The following is a 14013-nucleotide window of genomic DNA, read 5'->3' as shown; positions in this document are numbered from 1 at the left end:
CTCCGTCTTTCCTGGAAGAGTGATCCGGTTCTGCTGATACCCTACTCTCCTCTATGGATTTATTATGCATTCCGTATTTGTTTTATTGACATAATGTTGTGGTTGATTTTGTGTTGTTCACCCCTGCAATTTATTTTCTTTTTTAAAAAGGAATGGGGTATAGAAATTATGGCACTCAATAAGTTAAATTAAAAAAAAAAAAAAACAGCAACGGCAAAACATCACAACCTTTAAAACCCCCGAAAAACCTCTTATTCTAAACTATTCACAGGATGACTAGGATGCCCCCAAAACTCATTCAGACATATTTGTCTAAAAGAGGACTCACTTAGTGGAGGCAGTGGACTGCACCCCCCCATTGGAGGTCAGGGTCCAGTATTTCCCAGTATAGGTCCGGAAGGTGCATTTCTTAGTATCTTTGTTGATTTCCAGTTGGAAGGTTTCCTGGTCGCTCTCCTCATCCTGATTGGCAGAAAGGTCCATTCCTAGGAAAGGAGTGAAGAAGGGAGTAAGACAGAAAGAGAGAGAGAAATGGCCTCCGTCAACCATGAAACATATTGGGGGGCCTAAATCCCTGCACTCTGCTTCATGTACTAAGTGGAACTGTGCACACTTGCTTCCGAATTGCGGTACACCCAGGCACAGCTATAGCTTGCTGTAAAGAGGATTTCAGAGGAGCCTGGAGCCGCCTTAAGGATGCCTTGCAAAATGAAACCTCAGCCGTTATTTTCAACGTTCCCCTACCACCCACTTTGGGCTGTGTTTGCTGCCAAGCTGACTCAGAGAAGACCTGGTCTGGGAGCACCAGGGGCCTTGAAGTCAAAAGAGACATAAAAATGAAGACCCCGGCCTAGAGGGGCCCCCATCCCAGAGCGTGGGACTTCAGGCAGCAGCTAACTCTGGCTTTCCAAAAATTCAAGTCCTTGGCGCAGCCGGGAGTAGCCTTGGAGGTTCTTGTTTGCTGCAAGAGCTAGACATAACAAGCAGGGCTCCCAGGAGAGAGGAAGCCAAGGCAAAATTTGCTTCGTCAGCAGATGCAGGCTCCAAAAAAAGCAAAAGATACAGAAAGAGAGATAGAGAGAAATAAAACAGCTTTCCAGAGCTGGGCAAATCTCCACCTCCACACATGTTTTCCAGAGTTGTAATGCAAACACCCCGTTCTAGAGCACATGCAGTGAAGATGAGCATTGGAAAATTCAGCACATGGTTAAACCTGTGGAACTCCCTCCCACAGGAACCAGCCTTCTTGGGGCCCCTGGGATTTCTGAGTGAGGAAAAAGGCAACCCCCCACCTGGCCAAGGGGTGGGGGTTGTGCAAGCATCAGGGGTAGCAGTGTGCCCCTGGGCGCCACGCTGGCAGCCCCTGCTATGGAGCCTTCTTGGACTCCACTGGCCCTGGAACTTTCAAGTGCAGGATCCAGTTCCCTCGCATTCCTTGCTGTTAGTCATTGGTGACACAGATTCCCATCAGGCCAAACGCCACATTGGTTCTTTGCATCATTCCCACACTGAACCACCGCACCTCCACAAACACACGTCTGGAATTAATTTGGGAGCCATCCTGATGTTTTGGCATTTTTCAACATGGAAGTCAGCAAAACCACAAAGTTTCACACAAGACACTGAAAGTCCCGAGCCTCATTTTGAAAGCAACAGAACAGGACAGCAACTGTGAAAATCCGTTTTGTGGCTGAGAATGCAATCCTGAAAGAAGTGGAGTCTACGGTGTAGGGTTGCCAGGTAAGGAGCATTCTAGGCCCTGAGATTTTCGGGCCCAAACCTGATACCTAGGAGTGGCCCCAAGTGATGTCACAGGACGGACCCTGGAGACGGAGGTTAATTGGGAGAAGGAAGCAGAGGAGCGCAGATCTCGCTGAGTGTTGCGATTCCTGCATTGCAAGGGGTTAGACCAGGCACCCCCAACCTTCGGCCCTCCAGATGTTTTGGCCTACAACTCCCATAACCCCGAGCTAACAGGACCAGTGGTCAGGGATGATGGGAATTGTAGTCCAAAACACCTGGAGGGCCGAAGGTTGGGGGTGCCTGGGTTAGACTAGGTGACTGAAAGGGACCCTTCCAACTCTGAGTCTATGATTCTACGCTAGAATTTGCAGCCAGCTCCTGATCTGAAGGCTTGCAAGCTGCAAAGCACGTCTTCTTGGTGATTTTTAAATTCTTATTAAGGGCTTTCTCACCCACCTGCAGACTTCAGGTCAGAGCTGGAGGTCTGGCAACCCTAAAGAACTTAGGAACCTTTTCATCTGCCGAATCAACTGCTCGGGGAGAAGCCACTCTCAACCAGAACAGCTGGAGGCCCCCCAAATCTGCTCTCCCTGGGGCTGCGCAGACCACAGTCCCCCCTCTGTGTCTGCATGTGGCCCCCCATCCTGTGGACCCGAGCTCCTCTCCCATCCCCCAAGGCAGCCCCAAGCTGCCTTTCAAGTTCCCTCTCCACAGCTGGGGCTCATTCACATCTGGGAGCTGGAATTTCAGAGCTGAATAGGCCAGTCAAAGAATGCAGAAGTCATGTAGAAGGGAGGAAGGGGGCGGGGGGGGGGGAGGCTGGTTCTGCCAGGTGTCTCATGTAAATGGGATGTGGGGGTCGAGGAGAATGCACTGTCAGGGGCTCCACGCAACCCGGACCAGGGGAGCTTTTTCCAAAAGGACTTCCAAAAAAGCATCACTGCTGAAAACGATGCCCGTTGCAGAGATGGGGAACGAAACAAAAGCCTCCCTTTGGACGCCACCTGGGCAAAGCTGGTCATCTGCTCTGCATCTCTCTGCCAGCAAAGCCAATAGAATTATGTCCCTAGATTTTACTGGGTGGCCACTGAGACAAAAAGAGCAAACAGATTCGCATCTTCTAATTTGCACATAAGAGGTGCAAATTTGGGAATAATTACTATCAATTCAGAAAAGAAACATGTTTCGCCCTAGCAGGGTGCCTAACCCGCCCCCCCAGCCCCCCTCACGCTTGCAGCTAGTTCCTATTTGCAAGGCTCGCTCAGGGAGGTCTGCGGTTGAGGCCACGACAAAGTTCTTCTGAGATGGGGACCCCCGGCCCCTTAAGGCAGATGCGCCTGAGCTTGCCTTCTCAAGCGAGGGGGCAGCAAAGGGGCTTGTCTTTCTAAAAGGCACATGGCTAGATGCCTGGGGCACAGCAGAGAGATTTCTCAAAACTGAAAATGCCGTCATGGCCAGGAGGGGCCCATTTTTTGCAAATCATATTAAAAACCATAGCCAGATTCCAATCATTTTGCTTCACCAATCAGGTGAATGGCTGAATATTTCCTAAGTGCCCCTGCTGGCAAATTCCCTGTGAAATTTGAAGCATTTTATAATTTAGAGAAAAGGCAAGGATGAGGTGACATGGAAGAACTTTATACAGTGGGCACTCGGGTTGTGAACGTGATCCGTGCAGGACGCACGTTTGCAACTCGTGGGTTGCGATTCAGCACTTCTGCACATGTGCAAAGCGTGATTTTAGTGCTTCTGCGCATGCGTGGCCGCCGAAACCCAGAAGTAACCCGTTCCGGTACTTCCAGGTTTCGGCGGCCCGTAACCCGAAAAAAACGCAACCTGAAGTGTCTGTGACCCGAGGTATGACTGTACATTCATGCACGGCACCGAGAAAGTGATATTTTCCTCCCTCCCTCCTCGGGGACACCCAACAAAGCTTCAGGGCTGATAAAATCCTTCTTCATGCAGTGCAGAGTTAGACTGTGGAACTCCCTCCCACATGATGGACACCAACTTGGATGGCTTTAGAAGATCAGACCAATGCATGGAGGATGAGAGGGCTATTGATGGCTACTGGCCAGGATATCTCTGCCCTGGCTCCACAGCTGGAGGCAGCAATGCTTCTGAATCTCAGTTGTGGAAACCCCAGGAGGAGAGTGCGCTGCTCATGCGCTCAAAACCTGCCTTGTGGGTTTCCTAAATAGCATCTGGTTGGCCCCTGAGAGAAGGGGAGGCTGACCTAGCAGGCTCATCTAAGGGGGAAGGAGAGGGGAGTAAGGAGATCTCCCTTCTGGGGACAATCTGGGATGCAGGAGAGAGGCGGCCAAGAACAGCTTTGGGAAAGGGAAGACAGCTGCAATGGAGGGGGGGAGAAGAAGACCTGAGCCGTTTCCACAGCACAAAGGCAGCTGCTGGGTTGCCTTGGGAATAAAAGGCAGCTTTAAGGAACGGGAAGGAGGTTGCTCCTCTCTGTTCCAGCAAGAGAAGAGGAGGACAATATCACTGACTCAACAAGTCTCCATCCTTGACTATTGGTTTGTATGAAGCGGCAAAGCTGCTATGGCTGGGCTGAGCTGTTAGCAGCACCCGCCGGATAGAAAGGGCCGCAGCTGAGCGTCTGCCCTGTAAGAAGCCCTGGCGTCTCCAGGTGGGGCTGCGGAAGACTCTCTTCCCAAAACTCCCAGAGGGGTGTCACCAGCCCACCATGGGAGACCAGGGCTGGGGACCCGGCGGCTGTCCATATGGACTGCAACTCCTATCATCACCCCTGACCGTTGGTCATGCTGGCCGCTAGGCCTGATGGGAGTTGTAGTGCAACATAATCCAGAAGCCCCTCTGCTGCACCTCCTTGGCAGAGAAAACATGGAGCTAGACAGAGCAGCTTCCGATGTTCACCCACATGCAAGAAGATCGTTTATTTTTCTGCTCCTTTCAAGGTTTTTATTTACTGCCTGTCATACTGGTCATCCCAGAGACCAATCTGGCATATGGCCATTTGTCCACCAAGCCGGTACCAGCCAGAGATGCCAGATTCTCAGACAACTGGCATTCTCAGACAACTGGCACACACACACACACACTTTACTCTAGGACGGTCACATAACCTCTGAGAAAACAAAAGCGCAAAGGAACCTTTTTTTTTTTTTTTTTTTTTTTGCAAATATATCTGCAGAGAGCTCAGTAGACCACAGGTCTGGTAGCTCCCTTCAATGACCAAGGGTTCACAGAATTGCTAATTTGTGCCTCGTTTTATATCTTCCAGAGCAGAGACCCAAAGACTTTCAGAGGGACCCTCGCCTAGGCAAAGGGCCTGAAAACTCCCTCTTCACTCTCCTTACAGAAAAACAGACTGCAATTCCTTCCTCCCAACTCCATAGTCAAGGCAGACACCCCTGAGGCCTTGGTGGGGGCTGGCCGGCTGGCCAGGGGGAAGGCCCTGGGCCACTCACAAATCCTCCAGCCTAAACCTTTGGCTCGCCTCCTTATGAACTGCTTTGCAACCCTGCCCAGGTACAGTGGAACCTCATTTTTCGAGCATCTTGGAAGCCGAACATTTCGGGACCCGAATGCCAAAAACCCAGAATCAATTGTTTCCATTTTCGAACGGCTTCCCATTTTCACCATTGAAAATGACATTCTCCTCTTTATACTGCCTATAGCTCTTTGGGGAGAAAAAGGAGGGATATGAATGCCATAAATATCATTATTGGTAAAAACAATTTCCCTAGCAATAGATAGGACAGAAAAAGACACTAGAGATTTTTCCGTTTAGTGCTGTTTAGGGAAGAAGTTTTTGCAACCAAGATTTTAAGGGATGCGCCACTTTAGTGAGTAGCTGAGAAATAGGACTCGGGAGTGGGGCGGCAGAGAGAAAGGCTTCGGGACTCGCCAAGAATTTCCTGAGCCCCTGCCCCAAAAGCCAGCCGGGGAGTTGGGTTACATGGATTCATTGGAAAGGAATGCTGCCAGAACTGCAGCAAGCCTTCTTTCGGAGGAGGCTGAAACTTGAAACTGTGCAGAAAGGTCAAAAAATCAGGCAAAACCCCGACTCTGCTGGCTTGCCGGCCTTCCATGGACCAGCAAGTCTGCACTGCCGGCTTCCCCCACCCCACTTTGGCCTGATCCAGCTGCTGCAGGGCTCCTCTAAATTCCTTATGATTCCTATGCAGAACCTCCATGGACAGGGCCAGTCTACCTTAGAATAGCAGAGAGAGCAAGTTTGCTTCCCTTTGGGGGCATCTGGCTGGCCACTGGGAGGACAGGAGGCTGGACTAGATGGACCTCATCCTGCAGGGTTCTTTGAAGGCTTAGCTTCATGGCTAATGCAGCCCAGCTGCCTCAAACCCCAGGATTTTGCCAGCAGGCAAACCTAAGCCTGGTGGTGTTTTTGTTCTAATTTTTATTATGTACAAGGTGTGACCAGAAAATTCAGTGAATGGTCATAGAAATTGGAAAGTGAGAAATATTTGAACATACATGCCTTAGGTAAAGGTAAAAGGACCCCTGACCATTAGGTCCAGTCACAGACGACTCCGGGGTTGTAGCACTCATCTTGCTTTACAGTCCAAGGGAGCCGGCGTTTGTCCACTTCCGCAGACAGTTTTTCCGGTTCATGTGGCCAGCATGACTAAGCCACTTCTGGCGAACCAGAGAAGCGCACGGAAACGCCGTTTACCTTCCCGCCAAAGCGGTACCTATTTATCTACTTGAACTTTGATGTGCTTTCCAACTTATAGGTTGGCAAGAGCAGGGACCGAGCAACGGGAGCTCACCCTATTGCGGGGATTCGAACCGCCGACCTTCTGATCGGCAATCCCTAGGCTCAGTGGTTTAGACCACAGGGCCACCCGGGTCCCTTACAGGCCTTCAAAGTAGGCCCCCCCCCTCTGATACTGTGCACCGTTGACAACGTTTGTAGAACTGTTGGAACCTCTTTTCATACTGCTTTCAGTTCCCACATCACAGCAGCTTGGATGTGTGAAATGTTGGAAAAATCTGTGGCCTTTCAGTGCTGATTTCAGTTTTGGAAAAGAAATCTGGTGGGGCCAGATTGGGAGACTATGGAGGGTAGGATAACTCAGTAACCTCAGTAATGATTTCACGCGGAATATGAATTTCTTCCGCTATCATTCAGACGGACAAACGCCAATCCTGCATCAATAACTCAGAAACTCTGTCAACATTTGCCGCCCTTCTGCTCGTCAGATGGAGGGTCATCTTCGATGGTTTGCCGCCCTTCACAGAAACGCTTAACCCACTCACACGCTGTCTTTCAAGTTACAGCTTCATCTTCCCACACAACAGTGGGCATTTTGTGGGTTTCCAATGCTGATTGTATGTCCAAACATTTCTCACTGTCTGACTTCTGGTCACACCTTGTACTTTGTCTTTTTCAAATTGTAATTTTACATTGCGAATTGCCCCAAGATCTAGGGGTACAGGGTGGTATACAAATTTAATAATGATATAAAACACAATTAAGAAGAAACACTCGCTCCCGAGTTTCTCCTCCATTTCCCTTACACAACAGCATCCCAATTGTCCATACAGCTTCACTCCCTTCCTTCCTTCCTTCCTTCCTTCCTTGCCCTGGCAAACCAATTTTGCACATCAGACATTTCGCAGCACCTCCAGTCTGTGTTTGCACCATCCACCTTTCCATGAGGACAGGAGACACATTTCCTGTCGCTGCCTTTGGAGCACCAGAAAACCAGCAGGAAGACAGACAGAAAACCTTGACACGCCCAACAAGAACTCCCCACATTGGAAGATTGGCAAGTAAAGATGGTCAAATACGTGGAGCTGGCGAAGCTGACGGGGAAGATTCGGAATCGCTGTGATGATTTGTTCCAAAAGGACTGGGGCAAATTTATACTCTATATGAAAGAAAATTGCAAACAGTTGAATACGTTTGTAGGTTTAAGCTGAAATGTTTGGTAATGGGAAATTAAGGAGCTGATATACTTATAAGTAGGTGATTGTTAAAAGATTGACTTAAGGTAAAAAAGTGAATTTAGGAATGTGCAGAAATTGGTAATGAGATATGGAAGTCTGCTAGAGGGAAGGAAGGAGGTCGATGCTTTATTTAAGCAAAAAATTATTCTTTTTTGATATTGAAATGTAATAAAATATGGAAAACTTAATAAAAATTATATTTTTTTAAAAAAGAAAACCTTGACACACCAGCTCCCTCCCGCCCTATGTGCCTCGGACACTTCAATAAATTCATACTGAGAAGCATTGGATTCTGAGGCTCTTATACATTTAGGAACATCTGCAAATTATTTCTTATTTCACTTGTCACAGAAGGGCAGAAGCACCACGTCCCAAGTCCCAAATATCTGACTGTTCCAGCTTCCAATGTAGGTGTTGCTCAATGCCTTTCAGACATACCATGATGACTAGCAGCTTGGTTTTAACAAAAGCAGAAATACTATCTCACGCTAGTGAGGGGGGGGGGCAACACTAGCTTACGCGCCATACAGAAAGGCCCCTGGTTCAGTTCCTGGCACCTGTGGGCAAAAATGGCCAGGGAGCGGGTGATGGAAAGCCCAGGCAAAAGGCCTTCTCGGTGGTGGCACCCACCCTGTGGAATGCCCTCCCCACCAGATGTCAAGGAAATAAACAACTATCTGACTTTTAGAAGACATCTGAAGGCAGCCCTGTTTAGGGAAGCTTTTAATATTTGATGGATTATTGTATTTTAATATTTTGCTGGAAGCTGCCCAGAGTGGCTGGGGAAACCCAGCCAGATGGGCGGGGTATAAATAATAAAATTAATAATAATAATTATAATAATTGGCATAAAGCTACTTGTGAGATGGGAAAATTAAAGTCGCATTGGCACAGCCCGAGCCACATTCTGTGCTGCTGCAGCAGATGAGGCTCCTGCCTGCAATGGAGGGCTGGCTATTCTATTTGCCATGTCCGTTTCTTTCTCGCCTTTCCCAACTAGCCATTCTTCCTCAATGGAGTCTGAAAAGCGAGAGGTTCCTCGGGGGTCTCTCCAGCTGCCAGCCAGAGCGGCTTCAATGCTTCTGCCCCCCAGACAAAGGGAGATTCATGCCCAAGCAGCTGTTTCAGCCGTGATCTGCCAAAGTTTCCTAACAACTTCCAAAAGGCTGTGCTCCCTTCTAGCACGCCACAACAGTGCACATCTGCAAAACACGTACCTCTTAAGTGATTCACTAGTTAGTATAAATGTGTGGAGTTTTCTTGGGGTTGCGGGTGGTTCCTCCGAGGAAATGTAAATTTTTTTTAAAAAAATGTACACAGGGAGGTGTCAGATCTTTGCCCTATACAGCAGTGTGGTGTAGTGGTTAGAGTGTTGGATTGGGACCTGCGAGAGACCAGCGTTCGAATCCCTGCTCAGTCACGAAGCTCACCGGGTGTGACCTTGGTGGCTGGGTTGCTGCCTCTCAGCCTAACCTACCTTGCAGGCTTGTTGTGGAAATAAAATGAGGAGGGGGAGAAGCAGGTACTCCACCTTGAGCTCCTTAGAAGGAAAGGTGGGATAGAATAATGCAACAAATAAATAATAATAATTGATAAATAGTATTGTCTAGAGACTGGCAGCGGCTCTCTCCACCGTTTTTTGGGGGGGCTGGGGACACCCCTCGCCCTTGCCTGCAGTTTCTGGGGACTCAGCCTGCAGCCCTCTTCCCCTACAGACCTCCTCCAAAGCCAGAAGAGCATTGTTTTTATTTCCCTGTGATGCCTCTCCAAGTTGGAGCGCATCTGCCGATAACGGCAGAGTCAGACTTTTAATTACCCGTCTTGCCAAGGTCAGGCGGAGCCTCCAGAGAAGTCGGGTGATTTCCCGTCTGGTATCCACGCAAGAGCGGCAATTAAGAAAAGGGAGAGATAAGACACTTAACTTGTCTTTACCAGTTCCTGAAAGGGCTGAAGGAACTTGTGGGAAGGGAGAATTGCAGAGAAGGGGCAGGCTGGAGCATCGAACGGCCACAGGATCCTCTGGTCTCCCCCGCAGCGCAGGATGTTTGTCAGCCGTATTCACAGCGACACAGGAATTCCAAACCAGAAACCATATTGGGCCGGATCCTGGAGGGAAGGGCTGAGGATCCAGCTGCTCTGCCCCAAATATCTGTTAAGAGCATCCCTGCCGGATGAGACCACAGCAGCTGGATCGCCCTCCTGTGCAAATGGCACACATTGCAGGGGGTGGACTAGATGGCCCTAGGGGTTACCTTCCAACACTACAATTCTGTACAATTCTGTAACAAAAACTGTAGTGATGTTTGTTGGAGATGCAACAACGGGGCAGGAACCTCTCTACATATGTGGTGGGAGTGCAAAGAGATAGTGGTATTCTGGGAAAATATCTATAATGAACTGAAAAAGATGTTTAGGTTTTCATTTGAAAAAAACCCAGAATCCTTTCTCCTAGGTATCATGCCAGAGGAGATAAAAAGAACGGTCAGAGCAATATTTATGTATGCAATTACGACGGCAAGGTTATTGATTGCCAGAAATTGGAAAAACACCAGCATCCCAAGTAAAACAGACTGGTAATCTAAAATGATGGAATACTTCCATATTGCCGAACTAACAGGGAGGATAAGAGGAGATCTGGTACAAAAAGTGAATAAGGAGTGGGCTATCTTTAAGGAATACATGAAAATTTATGTGGGAAAAGTAGAATTTCTGACAGATATTGAGTGAATCCAGAAAATGATTAGAGTGAAAGGAGAGTAAAGTTAAGATAAAAGAAGAGATTAAAGAAATAATAAAATGCGTTTAAGCTAGTTGGAAAAATAAAGTAGCGTAACAAGAACGGCTGGAACTCAAGTCACTTGGTGGGTGTCCGTGTGGGGTAGGTGTGTAGGTATGTTGATATGTACAGTATAGGTAGGTATTATATAATGTAGGTATCTTTTATGTTATGAAAATTACGTAGTGTGTTGTGTACGTGTATTGTGTAAATGTATATGCATGTGTTTTATATGTTAATAAAATAAATAAATAAAACCAATTCTGATTCTAGGACTAGGCTTGCTCAGTGACTGGACCCCCTCTTGGCGATGGCTCCTCGAGGGCACCAGGTTGGAGGAGGCTGGAAGAAAGGTCGAGCGTCAACACAAGAAATGGGAACTGCAGAAGGAAGAAGCTTCAAGGCCCAAACTGGGGCTTCTTCTGGCAGTCGGGAGCAGCACCTTCCAAGCTGGGCTCCGGGAGCAACAGGAGACTGTCCCGAGTTTTTCAACAAGGTGAGGGATTGGAAGACAAGCTCCCTGGACCAGCTGGTTGGACATCTCCAGCGAAGACCAAGCCACATGCACAGCAAGTGACACCTGGGGACGGTGTCCTTTGTTCAAATGGGAGCAGCAGCAAGATCTCATTGGTCTGGCGTGGAGAAGCAGGCATAATAATGTTATTATTTCTACCCCGCCCATCTGGCTGGGTTTCCCCAGCCACTCTGGGCAGCTTCCAACAGTAATGCACCAAACATTAAAAGCTTCCCTAAACAGGGCTGCTTTCAGATGTCTTCTAAAAGTCTGGTAGTTGTTGTTCTCTTTGGCATCTGGTGGGAGGGCATTCCACAGGGCAGGTGCCACCACCAAAAAGGCCCTCTGCCTGCTTCCCTGTAACTTGGCTTCTCACAGGGAGGGAACTGCCAGAAGGTCCTCGGAGCTGGAACTCAGTGTCTGAGCAGAACGATGGGGGTGGAGACGCTCCTTCAGGTATACTGGACCAACACAGTTTAGGGCTTTCAAGGTCAGCACCAACAGGCATCTCAAAGATCTTCCTGACATGCAATGCCACAAACATGCAGGGGGTTTTCAGCAGACCTGGAAAGAGCTCATGGATACTTTGGTTGTGATTCCTGCATTGCAGGGGAGCTGGACTGGCCTGGCCACCGTTCTAAGATTTCCCCAGTGTGGGCTAGAAAACAAACCCCGCAGGGGCGAGATCAGAACTGTTGAGAAATGGAACGAGTCTCGCAAGAGCAACAAGCCCTCAGGGCTCAGAGCTCTCCGCTTTGCTCCTAGGTCTGAATCGGCGCCCCAGATTTCCTCCTGAGTACAACTCTCTGGGGCAAGTTGTGGCAAGTCTCTGGCAGCCAGGAATGGCTCCGTGGGGCCATATAATCATATCCTGGAGGGAGCACGAGGACGCAATCGTGCATTTGCATTCCACGGGGAACAGGACAATTACAAGCCCAGCTGAGGAAGCCCTGCTGGTTACTCCTTGAAGCAAGCACGACATATGAGAGAAAACAAGCTCAGCCGCCTCTCCAGAGTCAGACCTGCTCAAAGTTCCCAAAAGTCGATTAAGCAAGAACTTAAACCTCACACATTTTTATATACAGCGAGAAGAGACCCCCCTTGTGTGGCTACTCCAGAAGAAACCAGCTCTGGACCCCTTGGACTGGAGCAACAGTCTTGCAGGTGCAAATGGGGAAAGATTATTGTGGCACAGATTATTTAGATCCGTCCTAATCTGGGTTCAGGCCTAGCTGTGCGACCGAGTTGCTATTGGCCACCCCTAACAGACAACCTCTGCAGAGAGCAGAGCGGCGGGACTGCAACCAGGCTCCTGCTTCTCTGTAGCTTCCAATACAATTGACGATGGTGTCCTCCTGGACCAGTTCTCCTGGACTCTACGCTTCTGGTCCTACCTATGCAGCATTCGAAATCTGCCAGGTGCATTTTGCACCTGGCTATCAGCCACTTGTGACCAAGTGAGGATGCCCAGGTGCCAGGATGATGCCTGACATCTCCACCATCTATATCTTGCCTGTTTCCACACACTAACAGCACATCCTGCAGAACTCTGTCTGTGAAATTTTATCTGCCCAATCAGAACGAATTTCAGGAACCAAAAAGCTGTATGGGAAAATACGACTGGCCCCAAAATGGCAACTAGGCATTCTGTTTTGGCAACTGTAACCTTGGTTTAAGAAGCCATTTGATGCCTAGCTTATATATCTAAGTTTGTAACACTGTGCCCATAGTACCAAGTCTAGAACAACATTGGCAGAGGGCTTTCTGGCCTTCCCTGGAGACAGGGGCGCCCACTCCCATCACAAGCACAAATCCTGCAGTCAAGTTTCCGGGATTTGGGGAAAATGCAGAGATCACCACACTTGGAGTGCACTGGGTGAGCCTCACCTGGGAAAGCACATCTTCACAAGAAGTCCTTCCTCGTAAACCTATTGAGTTATTTGAGAGTGTCAACAACCTACACCAGGCTTCCTCAACTTCGGCCCTCCAGATGTTTTTGGCCTACAACTCCCATGATCCCTAGCTAGCAGGGATGATGGGAATTGTAGTCTCAAAACATCTGGAGGGCCGAGGTTGAGGAAGCCTGACCTACACAAAGAAGTGATCGAGCTGGCATTGAAAACTTGCACTTTCAAAAATCTTTTGTTTCACCAAAGACTCCCAAGACAGACTACTTTGCTGGTAACTATGTAGAAGCAACTGCAATTCTGAGAAAATTCCGAGCGATTCTCCTGGGTCTGGCATTCCCCAGGCCCTCAAGAGAAGCCGGCTGCTTCCCCCTTTTCCCAAGGCCTCGCATTCCAGCTAAGTTCACCCCCGCAGGGCTGGCCTCTCCACCAATGCCAGCATGAGCCAGCTGTGCGATCAGGTGGATAATATGATAATTCACGAGGCTCATTCCCAGATTTGCAGCTCAGCCGAAATTAACTGGACAACAGCTTGTGGCCTGCTTGCCACCTGCTGCACCCCAGGAGCTGGGAGAACAGCAGCGGCGGGAAATGGGGTTCTAGTCCAAGTTGGGCACGTCGTGATTTTCAACACACACACACACACACACACACACACACACACACACACACACACAGAGTGCTTTCCCCATCCCACGCTTTTAAGAGGCAAAGCTTTTTAAGACACACAGCTCACACAGCCACCCTTCATAGGTCAAGGATGTGCAACATGTGCCCTCTAGATATCCACAACATCGCAAGAGCCTGCAGGATCAGGCCCATGGCCCATCTAGTCCAGCATCTTAATCTCTAAGTGGCTGAACAATGGCAAAGTAGCAAGCAGGATTCGGACACAACAGTACTCTCCCTACCTGTGCTTTCTAGCAAACCAAACTGCAACGCCCATCACCCTTGACCACACAAGCTAGGGATGATGGGCTCTCGAGTCCAACAGCCTCTGGAGGCCTCTGTTCCCGCCTTCCTCGCCCAAGCCACAGTCCTGCCGTCTTGCTCAAGCAAGGTCCCCAGAGCAGCAAGTAGTCTGTGCCTGCTTGCCTCTTGGAGCAGCCAAATGGAGGAGT

The 14013-nt window shown here is 49.0% G+C and overlaps 1 protein-coding gene across 2 annotated transcripts in view; it reads right to left on the bottom strand.

Annotated features, from left to right (window-relative positions):
- The window catches only part of FSCN1 (fascin actin-bundling protein 1), a 42126-nt gene that overhangs the window by 8577 nt on the left and 19536 nt on the right, over positions 1-14013 (bottom strand). For both annotated transcript variants that reach the window (XM_083585775.1, XM_083585776.1), the window contains exon 2: positions 329-485. In XM_083585775.1, the coding sequence (XP_083441901.1) occupies positions 329-485 (157 nt within the window). The remainder of the gene's footprint in view (positions 1-328; positions 486-14013) is intronic.

This window comes from Podarcis filfolensis (genome assembly GCF_964270895.1).
Source record: "Podarcis filfolensis genome assembly, chromosome: 14".
Lineage (NCBI taxonomy): Eukaryota > Metazoa > Chordata > Lepidosauria > Squamata > Lacertidae > Podarcis > Podarcis filfolensis.
The sequence above is the reverse complement of the archived record's forward strand: the minus strand, read 5'-3'. Positions and strand labels throughout refer to the sequence as shown.